General features: G+C 40.6%; 1 protein-coding gene across 2 annotated transcripts in view; it reads right to left on the bottom strand.

The window, feature by feature from the left end:
* The window catches only part of LOC148321040 (PHD finger protein 14-like), an 87,161-nt gene that overhangs the window by 4,000 nt on the left and 65,784 nt on the right, over positions 1 to 17,377 (bottom strand). For both annotated transcript variants that reach the window (XM_088319087.1, XM_088319088.1), the window contains exon 17: positions 11,975 to 12,092. In XM_088319087.1, the coding sequence (XP_088175213.1) occupies positions 11,975 to 12,092 (118 nt within the window). The remainder of the gene's footprint in view (positions 1 to 11,974; positions 12,093 to 17,377) is intronic.

Here is a 17,377-nt window from a genome sequence, read left to right as displayed (position 1 = left end):
AGTTTGTCTTAAGACTGCTTATCTTGAGTAGAATCCACTGTTGCATTTTATCCAAATGACCTTGTTGATGTTATTGTGCAAAGCAAAAATTAAGCCATAATAGGTCTAAAAATTTTATATTTCAATCAAATTAGCTTTAAGGGTCAATTATTTTATTGACATATGATATGCCATTTATCTACCAGAACATGTAGAATAGTACAAAATGTAAAACATTTTGGGGTTTAAAAAAATGCATTCTCATGTGCAGAATTACACAAGTACAAGATTTTAGTTGATGGCATGCATTACAGTCCATCTTGCCTTACTTGAACCATTTTTAACAACTTGTAAAACATCAAAACATCTTTCCTGTCCTTGCATTTTTGCAATAATAGATTTTCACCTTTGTAAATATCACTGTACATTGCACATAAAAAAAAGCAAATAAAATCGAAATTGCAATATCTGTCAGAAAAATCGCAATTCAATTTTCCCCTAAAATCGTTCAGCCCTAATGGACACATGAATGTGGAAATGTAAACATGAAAGAAATACAGGTTGGCCCTCTGGGTGGGGAATTCAAATAAAAATATAATACAGATAGAACAATAAATACGCACGTAGTGATTTGCATTCATGGTGAGAAGGAATTCCAGTTCCACCGCAGCTATTTAAATTACCATCTCAATACAAAGCATTTGTTTGTATATATATATATATATATATATATATATATATATATATATATATATATATATATATGACATACTTGGAGAGAGATCAAATTGCAATTAATTCTGATGAATTAATTTTTAAACTGAGATTAGCTCGATTAAAATAGTTAATCGTTTGACAACCCGAATATGTATATATATATATATATATATATATATATATATATATATATATATCCCTTTCTTCTTCTTCCTTGCAAAACAGCTCCAGCTCAGTGAGGCTACATGGAGTGTTTGTGAACAGCCGTTTTCAGATCTCTCCACAGATTCTCAATTGGATTCGGGTCGGGACTTTGAATTTTCCATTTTAAGACCTCAATATGTTTCGTTTTGAACCATTCCACCATAGATTCTGCTTTATGTTTAGCGTCATTGTTTTGCTGGTAGGTAAACCTCCGTCCCATTCTCTGGTCTTTTGCAGACTCCCATAGGTTTTCTATTCAAATGTGCCTATATTTGGCTCCATCCATTTTCCCATCAATTCTAACCATCTTCTTTGTCCTCCACTTAATAAAAGCAGCTACAGACCATCATACTGCCACCACCAAGTTTGACAATGGGGATGTTCAGTATGTTCAGGGTCATGTGTAGTGTTACTTTGACGCTAAACTGAACATTTTGCCCAAAAAGTTCAATTTTGGTTTCATCTGACCAGAGCACTTTTTTCCACATTGGGTGCGGCAACCATGTTGTATATACATTTTCATTCAACTAAAGCATTGTTGTCTGCATCTGGCCTTATTATTTTTAAGGAAACCATGTAGTGGTGCTCCACAATAATTTTGACCCTGTTCAGGGGTTGCTTAAAATACTGTAGAGATCAACAATTGGCCGTATGCACACTTCTGTTAAGAGGGTTATTAGACATGAGCAAGGCCCAAAGAAATGGACCGTCAGGCGGCTGGGACACAAACAGTAATCACACACTACTGTTTACTCCACAAATTGGCTCCTGAGAGGCGCGTGGGTGTCCGGATCGTCTAGTTAAAGTGATTGAAGTGACTTCTAGCCATTGATTTTTCCTTCATCATCAGCGATGTGGCGGGACACCCTTGACCGTGTTCTGTTGTCCCAGAGGGCTCGTTTCACTGCTCTTGTTTGTCTTTAAATTCACATTAAACTGTGCGTAAACTTTGGTCATGTCTAAAAGACACCACCATTGATGGGGTTATTATGCCGTCCAGACCGCAAAAGTCAAGAGTATTAGGTTAAAAAACAAGGATTTTCAAGCATATGACATGAGAAAAAAAAAACTATTTTATGTCCTCAAATAACTCTCTATTAGTTGCCAGGTGTGTTGTCCACTTTTTTAAATTTAATCTGTGGCTGGACAGCATCATAATTTGTGGGTTAAATTCTCATAAGCAATTTTGACATCTGGGTAAGCAAATGGCAAGTGTTATTTAGTATTCAGTTCTCATTGCAGTGTATTGTAAAGCTTTTGATAATGTCTTTGTAGCTTATTCCAAGCCTGTAAGAAAATTCAATCTGACTACAATATCCCCGTTCATTGTCTTTAGTGTCAGCCTTTACCTTACCGTTTTCATAAAAGGAGCTCTCGATTTGCTTACCCAACTGTTCAGTTCGGAGCTATACATTTGTATTGAATGAGCACAAATTAGCATTTTGACCACATACTGTTTCCATAATGAAAAAAAAAGTTCCATTTGCCCCCTTTTCAACTTTGAGCAGCTTCCTCTCCTGTTACTTGCTTGTTGCTTTTGTATCAAAGTGGCTCAAACTACATGGGACAAATCCCTTGGCCAACAGCTGCAAAAAAGAAAAAGATCGTCATCGACTTTAGGAGGAACTAGACTGTACTACCCCCAAACCAGCACCCCCCCCACCCCCACCCCAGCGTTGAAGTCGTGATTGAGTACGGGTAGGTGGAGCAATGGGGTCTAAACGATTACATTGCAGTGAAAAATTAAAACATCTGTGCTACATGTAAAAGAGAGTTCAACGCTTAAAAGATCATAACGGAACTTCAAACAGAAAGTGTTTGCTGAGTTAAAGTGCGTCTATGGCTGTGAAGGATGGAATTTTCCAAGTACCCGCATTTCAACAGCAACACTTTTCATGATAACAAGTAGTGCATCCCACACAAGTTCACAGTTGAACACTTTAAATGCTGCCGAGACAACTTGAAGAGCTTTTGGCATTTCAAACCTTTTATCCCCGTCTTCTGGTGTGATTCACCATGGCGCCCAGCATGCAAGGCAGCGCCGCAAGAGTGTAAATAAAGCCTTAAACAAGCACGCCCTTGGCACTGTAACCGGCATGAATTAAAGGCCATTCGTATATTGCGGCAAGATTGTGACTTTATTACTGAAATCAATTCAGCAAGGGCCAGGGGCGACAGAGAAGGCATGAGGACTTGGTCAGAGTGAGGTTTATCTTAGCGAAGCAGGCAGAGAGAAACACTGTGTCTATAATGAACTCAAGCCTTTCTGATTAAAGCTTTTATTGCCTCCATGCACAACAGAAACACGTGCGCACAAATTCCTGAATGTTCTGGCTAGTGTAAATCAACAGCTTCACTTTATTAGCAAATGCCCTACACCTCAACAATACAAGACAAGCACCGGGGACAGATTATCATCAAAACTATATTTTGTTATCAATCAACACCTGGCAGACATTTCAATTTACTCTGACCTTTTGCAGGAAACAAAAGGAGCATCAACAAGTCAGCCCTCCCCCGATCCTTTTCTTTTGACATGAACGACAACAGACACATTTGTGTTTTGTTGAGACGAGATCACAGGGGCTACTGCGAAAAAAACTTGAACGCAAGTTTATGTGAGTGCTCATTTTTTTTTGGTTTATACAAGGTCGTCTGATTAAAGAATAAATTAAACAAACATCAGAAATAGTTTTTTGGAAAAGACTGCAAGAAATCTAACCAGAAATATTAGGCCGGATTTATGGGCTGGTCTCTTCTTGAAAGAAGAGCGTGTAAGTGTCATTCAAGACAATGTACTTGAGTGATTACGTTTTACATGATGTATTTTACAGTAATTAAAAAAAACCCCATAAGAGCTTGGTTTTCATTTTATTATTATTATTATTACTCTGTAAAAAACAGCCTTTTGGTAGTTTAAATATACAGGTTTTAAAAGTTTAAAAAGATTTAACAGTCCCATCACTGGCAGTTTTTTTTTTAGTGGGGTTCCAGCATAGCTGCTATTTTCATAAACCCATTGAATATTTGGGAGAATCGGCATACCATGGTCCTGAGTGACTAAATCATTTCAAAATTGTAATCTCACTAATTGTCAGAGGTGGGTATTCCGTCAGACTAACTGACTGGTCTGTCAGTCCGTCACTGACTGACCCCCGTTTTGCTGACGTTAGGCACTAAGATAAGATAAGATAAGATGTCCTTTATTAGTCCCACAATGGGGAAATGAGGTGTTACAGCAGCAAAGATATAGATCACACAGAGTCGGCGGCGTAATGTAGCCGTTAATGTATAACATTAGCAGCAGACATTCATAAAAAGCATGCAAATATACACAGTATAAACGTATGTAAGTGTAAGGAAACACTCCTCATGCCTGTCCATTATACAGAGGGGGAAACGCTGTAATGATAAAAACTACTGAATGATTGAAAATACTGCAATCATAAAAATATTGCAATGATAAAATATACTGCAATGGTAAAAGTACTGTAATCGTAAAAGTACTGTAATAGTGAACGTCCTGCAATGGTAGAAATGCTGCAGTGATAGAAGTACTGTTATAAGAATACTGTAATGGTAAACAAAATGCATCATTGGTCAATATTTAAGTACACCATTGGCTGAAAGTACAGTAGTAGTGTGTATTGCATCCTAGGACTGCACAATTGCACTAATGCCCTCCTGTTTGTAGGCCTGACCCAATGTTCTTGTTAAAAAGTCTGACAGCAGTCGGCAGGAAGGAGCGGCGAAATCTCTCTTTGGTAAAGCGAGGGTGTAACAGTCTATCACTGAAGGAGCTGTGGAGTGTCCTCAGAATGTCATTGAGTGGGTGGGCTGGGTTGTCCAGCATTGATGACAGTTTTGCCGTCATCCTCCTGCCCCCCACTGAGTCCACAGAGTCCAGGGAGCAGTCCAGGACAGAGCTGGACCTCCTCACTAGTTTGTCCAGTCTCTTTTTGTCCCGGCCCGAGATGCCTCCTGCCCAGGAGACCACTCCATAGAAGATGACTGATGAAACCACCGAGTCATAGAAGTTCCTGAGGAGTGTTCCCCGAACGCCAAAGGACCTCAGCCTCCTGAGTAGGAAGAGTCTGCTCTGACCCTTCCTATAGAGAGCGTCTGTGTTGTCGCTCCAGTCCAGTTTATTGTTCAGATGAACACCCAGGTACTTGTAAGCTGAGACCCTCTCAATGTCTGTTCCCTGGATATTCACTGGTGCAGGTGGAGAGTGCCGACGCTTGCGGAAATCCACCACCAGCTCTTTGGATTTTCCAGCATTGATTTGGAGGTGGTTCTGCTGACACCAGTCCACGAACCCCTGCGTAACCCCTCTGTACTCCCGATCGTCTCCGTCAGTGATGAGGCCGACAATCGCAGAGTCATCAGAGAACTTCTGCAGGTGACAGGTTGTGGAATTGTATTTGTAGTCCGAGGTGTAGAGGGTGAACAGGAAGGGAGCCAGAACAATTCCCTGCGGCGCTCTCGTGCTGCAGAGGAGCACGTCAGACACTGTGTCCTCACGTACTGTGGCCGGTTTGTAAGGTAGTCGTGGATCCATGTGATGAGGTGGTGGGCCACTCCCGCCTGCTCCAGCTTGTCTCCCAATAAGGCGGGCTGGATGGTGTTGAAAGCACTTGAGAAATCAAAGAACATGATCCTCACCGTGCCCCCCGCCTTCTCCAGGTGGGAGAGTGAAGTGTGGAGCAGGTAGATGATGGCATCATCCACACTGATGCCAGGATGGTATGCGAACTGGAGTGGGTCCATTGAGGAGCTGACCAGGGGGCGCAGATGGACGAGGACCAGTCTCTCCAGGGTCTTCATCAGATGAGACGTCAGCGCCACTGGTCTGAAGTTGTTGAGCTCCTTCGGATGGGGTGTCTTTGGAACCGGAACAAGGCAGGATGTTTTCCACAGCTCGGGGACTCTGCCCAGCTTCATGGTTAAGGTTGAACATGTGCTGGACGATTCCACACAGCTGGTCTGCGCAGGATTTGAGGAGCTGGGAGCTAATCCCATCTGGGCCTGCTGCCTTCCTCGCCTTCATCTTCCTCAGCTGGTTCTTCACCTGAGATGTTGTGAGGAACAAGGCTGAGCAGGAGGAAGTGGTGGTTGTCTGATGAGGCTGGGAACTGGAGCCTGTGGAGAGAGAGAGGGGAGAGAGAGGGGGAGAGAGGGTCTCGTTCGCAGTGGCAGGAGGGGTTGGTGGGGGCTGCAGCAGGGGAGCCTGAGCGGGGTCAGGCATTTGATCAAACCTATTGAAAAATAGGTTCAACTCATTTGAACCTATTAAATAAAAAGACGGATTTAGCATGGACGAAAGTGGGTTTTCATCCGTCAGTGTAGTCATCCCTAACTGGGTCAAGTACCAAAGAACCTCACAGTCCGTCACTGGCCATTTTGCTGACTGCTGTCAGAAAACGCCCCGTCTGTCTTGTGACGGGTTTCGGAGTGAGGACCGCAATTACTATATAAGAGAGTTAGTTCTCCTGTTTTCGTTTGGATATCAGCGGGGACTGTGAAAGCCGGCTGTGATTGGCTAAGGAGGCGGAACCAGAAGATGTTTGTATGAGTCTAATATTTCATGTACGTGTATTAATTTGCATATAAACCTAGTGGTTTGTGTTTCTCTATTAAATTTTCATGATTTTCTTGTATTATTTATTTAAAATTATTTATATTCAAAACTGTCTCGTGTGTTTGATCGCGGGGCATTGACTATTGGAAGCACATTGCACTTCCTGTACAGTAAGAGGCAGTATGCACCAAAAAGCTGTAATCCCCCCAGGAATCGAGACAAAGAAGAAACAGCACAGTATTTATAAACAGTAGTTGGAGTGTGCTACTTGGATTGGATTTTATTTACCTTTGGCCACAATGCGGAACAGGATTTTGGTTAAGGTACACCATTTTAAACTTTAAATTCAAACTTTTGGGTGATTTAGGAGTTAAAACCACAGCAAGGAGCCACCAGTTCAAATAGACTGGCAAATAAGTCTACGACTGATGAAACGACGGACTTCTGACAGACTGTAGCAATATAAAATGACCAATGATTACAGGTAGGTCTGGCTTCAAAAACTAAACGGATGTTGAATAACGGACCGGCAAAATTTTGTAAAATGCCCACCTCTGCAAATTGTTTCTCACCTTTGTGACTCCAAGCTTGGCAGTAGAACAAGGACCTTGAGTCAAATGATTGACTTTTCAGGTGCATATTTGGAAGCGATAAATGCCTGTACATGACTATACACTCTACTGAAGAGTGTTTCTTTGGAATCCCACTAAAGAGTACAAATGTCATGTACATCATGACATATTGTAAGATCTTTCTAATGTCAGACTTTTTCCTCTCAAGTAAAAGCTGTTGGTGTAGGCAGGAAGCTTTGAAAAATCACCTGCGATACAATTCTTTGCAGCAGATTGAATTTGACTGGCTACTATCTCAGCCAGCCGCCGCATCTGTTGCGGAATGATCAGGTAATAATCTGCACTTAAGGTTGGCATTTAAGAATCATTCTCCCCTCACAGGCAAAGGTGCCGCTTGGGGTGGCATTTAAGGCAGATAATAAAAGTTTTCTTACACAGCTCTCATCTCAGAGTGCTTTTTAGACGCCTTTAGTGGAGTCAATTACTAGCCACTTGCTATTAGTTATACACTCTGAACACATTATGGCTTTACATGATGTGTTCTCAAAAATGTCACATTCTTAACAGACTCTTAAAATACAGACTTTGCAACATTTGCAATGATGCACAAGCCTTGTCGTCTTTTGTTAACCATCTTTATTCCATGTGCTGAACCAATTCTTTAGGACAGCAAAAAATCAAGTATTGACTATTCAAATTAAATAGGCGACACACATATAACGCCTACTAATTATTCACCTTTATCACAGATATATAGGAAACGTAATTGGTGCCTTTTTCCGGAGGCACAGTGTATAAAGTGAGCCAAAGTCCAGAGATTATTCCATTTCAATTAAACACGCAAGAAGATGGGGGGGTAAGAATTGCATTTAATTTAATTCCACTGTGGAAAGAGGTGACAGAACGACGCAAATGGCGCAAGGCATCTTAAAATAACCCAGAGTCAAATTGGACTTTTCTTAGTTGTTAAAGTTCTGCAAAATAAAACTATATTTGAACAAAGTCTGAACTTGAGGAGAAACAGTCAAAGTTGGGAACACAGAGGAAAAACCTTCGAATGAAAAATATCCCAATTTACATCTTGTGCAGTTATCAGTTATGACATTGCATGACAACTTGTATATTTTACAATAGTTCTGCAAAACATGTAGGGATTCATAAGTAGCTAACTAAAGGTTTAGCTGATTGTTTTGCTTTTTCGTTGTATTTTTTGTGAAGCAAACACCGGAGAGGCAAATAATGATGATGGTGATGAATCAGAAATTTAACTTAAAATGAAATGCAGTATGGCTAAGCAAAAATATGTCAACATGACTTACAAGTTGAAGGTAGCCTGCAATTTTGAACGTCTAAGCATTCATTTTCTATCTGCGGTATACTTAGATTTGGACTCAACCGACAAATAGTGATAACACTTGATGATGATGTCAAGATACCTGGCTCAGCGGTAAAATGGCCTCAAACCACAGAGCTGTCACCTGCCAGTGCTGTTTGTCTGAGCTTGTTACGAATATCGCGTCCAAGTCAAAGAGTCACCCATCCTCGCCGCTTTCCCGGCTGCCGGTGGAATCCTGAGCGCTAAATTAACTTGATCTGCAGCAGCTACAAGATATGGCTGAGGTGATGTCTTAACACGGTACAGAGAAGCTGCTCTGTCATTAACCCTCATCTCTATGGCGACGAATGACCTACACTTCTGACAAGTATCGTTATCATTAATGGTTGACGAAGAGTAGCTAAGCATAAAACACACAGTACCACAAAAGGAGGGAACAAAACAAGACAGAGAACTCATGCTAATTGCTATGCTAATGTGAAATATGAATGTAGGAATTGCAAAACGCCAGTATAAGGTACAAACAGAAGTCTGGTTAGAACCGGGTTACAGCGGACTGCAACTGACTACTAAAAGCAAATAAACAGGTAAATTATTTCATAAGTAGTTAGAAAGAAAATCATGCAACAGTTCCAGAGTAAACACACGCGTCTGAAAAGCGTAAATCAATCAGTTAATGAGTGATTACCAGTGATTATCAATATCAAGGTACCGGAACTCCTGACAGCTGACCATACCAGTATCGGTCACCCTCTTGTGGCTGTTTTGCAATCAGGAACTAAAGGCATACATGTCTGACAGATGGCAATTAAGATGTACAACCGTATATCTTGATAGGGACTTTTTTCTGGCCCCTAGATTATGTGTAATTTAGCCCTGTGAAGCGATTACATTTTTAAACTAATTCATCGTAAAACATTCCCTAATTAATTGCGATTAATCAAAATGTGTATTATATTTTCATTCAAAGACTTTGCTAATACCGTTCTTTGATCCTTGAATACGATTTAAACAGAGTCAGCTTTACGGGCATTTGTCATAGAAACAATTCTCAAAATTTATACAGTGCATTTAGTTCTGCCCATAAGCATCACACTCCAGCAATGTTGGCTTGAAAGGCCTAGTGGTGTAAATTTGGCTTTGCAAAGTAAGCAAATTACCGTATTTTTACGGTCATAAGACACGCTGCATCAAAGGGCGCAACACTGGTTGAGGGTGCTATTTCCGTATTTAATGCATGTACCAGGCGCGCCGCACTACAAGGCGCTAGCTCAGCTGCTCGCGCTAGCTCAGCTGCTTGTGCTAGCTGATGCCAGCTCACCAGGACTCAATCCTCTAAGGGATCATTGCCAGAGGTATCACCCCATTCCAATGACAGATGTCACAAAACTATTAGGACTCACTGCCCATAACAATGACTCTAACCAATAAAAGGTGTCTTGGCAATAGTCTACTAGACAACGTCAGGGGAGGGACTTCACTGGTCACCACACTCCTTAGAGTCACGGTGTCAAATCAAAACAAAAAAAAAAACTCAGCATACAAGCAAACAATGAACAAAGAAATAAGATTAACACAAAACATGTATCTCTCATGCCATCTATATACCCAAAAGAAATAAAAATAACACAAAAAGATTATAGCAATGGCTTCTTGGGAGCCACTCAGACTCAGCCAATCACATGGCTGTTTAGAGAGATGTGCATGGCTGTTTAGAGAGACGTGCTGTTGTGCTTTGGGCTTTTTGCAGTCTGTTGTCTAAACCTGGGACGTTTCTTGCTTGCAATAACATAAATGATAAGACAGACTACAACATTGTGGACAGCTGCCCTTTTGTCCAGCTTTCTCCTACACCATCACCCAAACACCATAGTCACATAACATATTAGTCACTGTCAATTCGAAGCAAAGATGACTCAGACTTTGACCAGCAGGGTGTGCTAACATGCACTCCGAACAGCCCAATGAGTAAAAGGGTTGATGGTCGAGAGTGATGCTCAGTCCATATAATGGGCGCGTCGCTTTACAAGGCGCTTTGTTTGTTTTGGGGAAGATTAGGCACTTTAAAGAGCGCCCTATGGCCCGGAAAATACAGTATTTTTGAAGTAAATAGAACTGAATTAATTGAGTTAAAATATTGACCGGCATTAAAAAAATTTAAATTAATCTCATGAGTTCACGCTTTAATTTTGACAGCCCTAGTCGAATTTGATTTATTTATCCATCCATCCATTATCAGTACCGCTTCTCCTCACTAGGGTCGCAGGGGGTGCTGGAGCCTATCCCAGCTATCTTCGGGCAGTTGGCGGGGGACACCCTGAACTTGTTGCCAGCCAATCGCAGGGCACACAGAGACGAACAACCGTCCGTGCTCACACTCATACCTAGGGGCAATTTCGAGTGTTCAATCGGCCTGCTATGCATGTTTTTTTTTGAATGTGGGAGGAAACAGGAGTACCCGGAGGAAACCCACGCAAGCACGGGGAGAACATGCAAATTCCACGCCCGATGCTGTCTCTCACTGTGAGGCCATCGTGCAAACCAGTCGGGCCACAGTGCCGCTTACTTATAAAATATTTTTTTAAATAAATCTATTGTCGGTTCTTTACAAAATACATATTTTATGGACAAATAGTAAAAAGATTAGAGAAAATTGCCATTAATTTTATGCAATTTTTAGGAAAAATGCTATATTGCAATATATAGTTCTTGCTGTATAAACATTTTTTTCTGTATCTTAAATGGTATCAGTACTTGGTATCGGTGACTGCGTAAGAATTGAGTATCTAAACTGGTCTGAAAAAAAATAAAGTGAAAAAAAAGTGTTATCGAACATCCCTATTTATTGCTCGCGTCACTTCATTGGAAACAAACAAACAAAAACAAAACAAAAAAACGACATGTTTATTGAGCCACTAACAACCTCAAAGAGAGCAAGCCTTTTTCAACACTTTGTTGGTCAATAACATGTAAAAACAGCATAATGATGAGGGGAATGACCAATCGTATCAATTTATGAAAAAAAAAGGAAATTTATAAATTTTATGTGAGAAATGTGTTTGCACTATTTTGACACCATATTTTATAATGTGATTAATTTAATAATTACACCAACGTTTATATCGATGTCTACCATTACAGTGAAGGGGATTAATTTACAGCGTGATATGAATTTTATGCACTGCCCTACACATGACGCATTCGAGACTCGAGTTTGAGCACCTGTCACAACAGCATCAAAAAGGTTATATAATTTTTTGGGGTAATTTTGCTTCAATTTAGCGTTACTATTCCGTGGATTACTTATCATTATACAACACATTTTTAACGACAGTTTCACAATTTAGAAATCATTTTAAGGTAATAGACCTTGGAATCTTGGAGTAATTAAATGTTCATTCTTTCTGAAGGGTTCTGGTTAGCGATACAAATTATTCTGAATACAAACGAATTTGGAATGGACTGTGTTTGATCTCAGAGGTCCAACTTCATGTATAAAAGTGGGCATATCAGCACATGCGGGAGCAGGTCATCTCGCCCCTCAAGGAATTGCCCGTCATTATCTCACTGCCTACATTCACTCACCTGAGAAGAGGATATGTCACATTCTTGGCAGATCCAACCGTATCCCGCCTGTTTGGGGGATTTCTTCAGTGGAGGGTCCAGACACCCAAAATGGTAGCAAAGCTGACACTCATCACACCTGAGACACACAAGGGTGAAAATAAAGGCGGATTCATCAATGATGGAGCCAGTCGAGGGGTGATGACTGATGATGGCCATAGAGGCAGCTGTCATTCATGGCAATTTGTTAATGTGTCCTTGTTCCTCTAATCAGCCCACACCCTGCGCCTTACACAGCCGTTGACTGCCCAATGGTTCATGTCACCTGACAGATTAATACAAGCCCAGTGTCAGGTAAATACAGTATCTGCTACATCCAGCTGGATTGTCCTCAGAAGAAGTTAACAGGGTGATAAACTTGAGCTTTGTGGTAGTGCTTGTATTGGACATCAAAAATTGAACAAATCTTGGAGCAAACGTTTGATGTTGCCAGCGATCTAGATGCCTGCACACCACTATCACAGCGTAGCCCGCTTCTGATTTGGGCAACAGACTCACAATTTTCAGTGGCCAATCCAGAGATGGGTACTTGACCCTTTTTTGCCGGTCTGTCGAACGCCCTCCGGCCGCGATCTGTGTACCGTTCCGGCCTCGATCCTCCGGGCTTATTCTTAAAAATTGTTGGCCCCAGACCCCGTTCCGGCACCAGGGATGGACTGCTCAGCTGTGGCCATATCATTATATCAGAGGCAGGCCGTTTATTTCACAGGAAGTCCTACTTAGTCCGACTTGAATAAATTCCCCTCATAACACCATCATTTATGACCCCACGGCTGGAGACATACTATACAGACACACACTTACGCACCACTGAGTGATGGATCACTTCAGCTCACGAGTGAGCTTCTCTTGAAGGGTACATCTTCAAGCATAACTGCAATCATATTTAAACTTTTCCCTCTTTCAGCCATTGTGGATTAAAAGGAGAGAATGTATTTTACATTTTAGCACGGTCACCGGGTACGAATGTCTGGCTTGGGCCTGCCTAGTCATAAGTGATTATCGAATCACAGGACACGTTTGCAACTTCAACGTAAGGCTGCGAGAAGGCTCGCTGTAACCAACTCGCGATCTGATTGGCTATCGCAACTGTCTATCAACTGTCAACGCCCGTTAACTCACACAGCACAGATGCCCGCAGAGAAAAATCTGACGGCTCAGAAGAAAAGAACATGCCGCTGGTATTATGAAATCTGCCTGGTAACACAAATAGCGGAATTCAGATTGGATAAAAACTCTCACATATATATATATACCTACATATATATATATATATATATATACATATATATATACATATATATACACATATATACATATTTATATATATACATATATATATATATACATATATATATACATATATATATATATATATATATATACATATATCTATCTATATATATATATATATATATATATGTATATATATACATATATGTATATATATACATATATATATATATATATATACATGTAGATATATAGATATACATTATACATATGGTGTGCTGTGTTGCTCATCTCAAATGTATCATATACACAAAGAGTAATAAAAGCACAAGTCATTTTTTTTTCATGTGATGTGTGTGATTTTTCACATTCTAAAAATCATTGAGGATGTTTAATATTTCAACAGTGTACCAGCCAAGCAGACACATATGTGACAAAGTTACACTTCCTTTAATTGTTTTGATGGTAAGTTCACCACAAGTAGTGCATGTGAGTCCCTAACTCTGGCAAAATCCCCAAATTTATTACAAAAATCAAACTTTGGCTGGCCAAGCCAAACAATGTTCTGCAATTGCATTCTTTGTACTAACAACAGAAGAAGCGGGACGCAATGTTGCCTGATTATTGCTCTGCTTGTGCGGTTTGTGCTGACCAAAGCATTAGTCTTGCTCTGCAATGCTGATACTCTGACTGACAGTCATTTTTGGCTGACAGTGAATGGCACATAATGATCATTTAAATATCGTCGTTTCTGTTCACAGAGCTCATTTGTCACTGTGCTATCGATCACAAGGGGATGGCATTTTTTCCTTTATAAACCACGCGGCGACACTGGATACTCTTGTTGTGTTACACTCCTTTTTCTCATTCCGAATGCTGACCAGTAATGAAGACAGAGAGTGAATTGACCTCTACTGCTTTCTAAGATGCACCAAAATGACTCCCCATTGATTTGGTCATAATTGACTCTAAGTGTGGATTATGTCTGTTTTTGAAGCTTGTTGAAGGACACTAAACCTCAAAAATATTGTAAAGGAAAGTCTGCTATTCCTTCTACTCAATATTTAGTCAGTGTGTATTCTTGTGAGATATGATTTAAGACGTCATACAATACAACTTTATTTATATAGCACATTTCACAACAGCTGGACGTGTAACACAGCACTTTCCATATGGTGTTATATAAATTAGCAGGAAATTAAAACACAAATACACAGTAGTGAAGAACAGCAGAACAGCGGGAGTCTCATGTTGAGTCGAAAGCTGAAGAATAAAAATGTGTTTTCAAACAAGTTTGAAGAGTGGACAGAGAGGGGGCTTGCCGAGCATTTAATGGAAAATCATTCCAGAAGGTAGGACCGGCAACAGAAAAGGCGCGATCCCCCTTGAGGCTGCGCTTAGTCCCCGGCACCTCCAGCAGCATGTGGTCAGCAGACCTGAGGCAGCGGGCAGGTGTGTAGGGGTGGAGGTACACTGGGGCGAGGCCATTTCGAGATTTGAAGAGAAACAAAAGTATGTTAACGCTAAATCTAAAGTGTACTGGGAGTCAGTGGAGAGAGGCCAAGATTGGGCCCATATGATCCATTCTCAGAGCTCCAGTTAAAAGACGAGCAGAAGCATTTTGGACCAGTTGGAGGCGCTTGAGGGAGGACTGGCTGACTCCAAAGTAAAGTGCAAACAACTATTGTTGTTGACTGCCAATATATGTGGATGATGAGTGTCGATAATTTGTCACGCCTGAGCATATAAAAATGTGTCTTCAACAGTCTTTAACAGGTTTTCTCCTTCATTGAAGCGTTTGTTCCTGAAGTTTCATCATTATAAGTCACTCCGAACAACAACGCAAACAACCCACACGACAGTTAGGGCAGATGCTGTCAAATGTAATTGACAAAAATTATGTCCAGAAAAAAAGTGTGAGTTGCAGCGGCACAAAATGTGACAAGCAAGTACATGCTGATGACTGTGTTTTTCATACGCTGACTTACTCACACTGAGATACACATAGCAGCTTATATTTGGTTGGGCTGAGCAGACATAACTGCCTAACCACGGGACTTTTAAGTGCCCTCTGGCCACCCAATGAATGCATGACAAATGACCAACGTGTGTTTGTTTCACTAATGAGCACATTGTTGTCCACAGCCCACCAAACGATTTCACATGAATCTCCAAAGAAGGGAATAGGTAGCAGGTATGGTGCTCGGGACTTGTAAGGATTCCCTTAAATCCCATAAAGGGATCTGAGTATCGAGCACACATGCCGTACCTGTCTGTATAAACTCATATATTTTTTTTTAACAGACAAAACAAACACTGTATTATTGCTCAGTCAAGCTATAAGTCTCATTGTAAAATGTTAGGGGAGAGAAAAAATTCCAAGTATGGTGTTTGTTTTTGAGTGTTGTGCTCAGTGATTGAATGTTTCTTAGCACAGATGGGATGTCAAATCGGATGAGTTTGTAATGGAATAGACAGTGTTCAGCGCTTTCAGCATCACACTGGAATTCTTGAGTTAAAAGTGTGTGCATTCTCAACCACTCCGTATGATTTTAACTCATTTACTACCATTGACGGCTAAAGACGTCAAAGATCCATTTTTTTTTTTTTTTTTTACTCTGCTGGTAGTGAATGTTATCTTATAGAACTTCATACATTTCTAAGGACGGCCATCCTTTAGTCCTTGTATTTGTAGTTTTATTAGCCACGTTCCACATTTATTATCCGTTACTAAAGGTATAATGCTATAAACTGGTGGTCCCAAACCTTTTTTATATAAAATTTCTCAATTATATTTAATATAATTCACCATCACCACCATTAGAATAACATAAGTTGTTGTTAGCTGCGCTTTCAGAAGAACTCCAAGACAGCAGCATGAGCAGCTGCTCGGTTACGGGCCAGTCACCAACAAAACAGCAAAGCAATTAATGGAATTAAAATGTGCAATATGATGTTTCAACATCAAGAGGCGCTCGACATTTGTAAAGCCTCTGGGGGCGTGGAAGAGGAAAAATGATTTAGTCTGGGGTAGGAACATAATTCTCACAGCCTCCTATGGGATCGGTGTCAACTTTCGCGGGATTGGGATGGTCCGGGATAAATAGTTCGAAGGAGCAGATGGGAGCTGGATTATCCAGTAGGATAGTCAGGAGAGGAGACAAACTGTTGAGTAAATTATTATTATTTTATTTTAAGAGTAGCTGGCTTCAAAATGGGAGCGGGAGTTATTCTCAATGGGAGCAGGACGGTCGTTTTCAATGGGACGCGGCACAACAGTATTTTTTAATTTTTTTACTATGGTCGAAGACTGGGATGGTACAGGATTCTTTTCTGTGGGAGTGGGATGAGACAGGAGTGAAAATCCACTCCCGGGTCACCTGTAGTCTTTGAGAGAGTGTGCAACAGTACACATTTGAAACTCTAGCACACTCGAGAATATTTATTGAATAAAGTTGTTCTTCATATGAAAAAGTTAACATTGCTCATTATTTTTTCCAATACATATACATATTTAAAAAATCTTGTTCATTATATTACCATTGGGAAGCCATGAAATTAGTTATTATATTATTTATTTCTTGATTGGAGTTTTTTTTGGGGGGTTATTTCTCTTTTAAAACTCATCGATAACCTTGAAAACTTGACTTCAAGCATTTATTTTCAGCATGGAGGACATGGGATTTTTATTTTATTTTAGTGTCTTTACCCAGAGCTGGGCACTTGACCCTTTTTTGCCCATCAGACCCTCGCCCTCTGGCCGCGATCTCGGTACGGTTCGGTTACCACAAAAAAATTACACAAATAATAAAATAAAATAAAATAAAAAGTGTCCGTGCATGACACCACCGCGGGAGAGATGCTAATGGCTGAGGTTTACTTAAACGTCATTAGCAGGCTCCTTCGTCTCATTCTTCTTTCCTCTTCTTCACGAGCGTGCCGAATGCAAGTAAGTACGCACAATTGGTGTTATAGAGATTGAGGTGTTGCCCCCCCCCCCATTTTAATGGTGTGCTCAAGTAGCAGGTGGATGGAGTAGGTTACGTGATGTCAGAATAAACAAATACAGGCACGCTTGAACGGACACTGCTGTCTCGCGTACCTTCATGCACAAACAGTTGGAAGTGGCTA

This window comes from Idiotropiscis lumnitzeri, chromosome 16, assembly GCF_059441095.1.
Source record: "Idiotropiscis lumnitzeri isolate Australia: NSW breed Sydney's pygmy pipehorse chromosome 16, RoL_Ilum_1.0, whole genome shotgun sequence".
In the NCBI taxonomy this organism is placed as follows: domain Eukaryota; kingdom Metazoa; phylum Chordata; class Actinopteri; order Syngnathiformes; family Syngnathidae; genus Idiotropiscis; species Idiotropiscis lumnitzeri.
The sequence above is the reverse complement of the archived record's forward strand: the minus strand, read 5'-3'. Positions and strand labels throughout refer to the sequence as shown.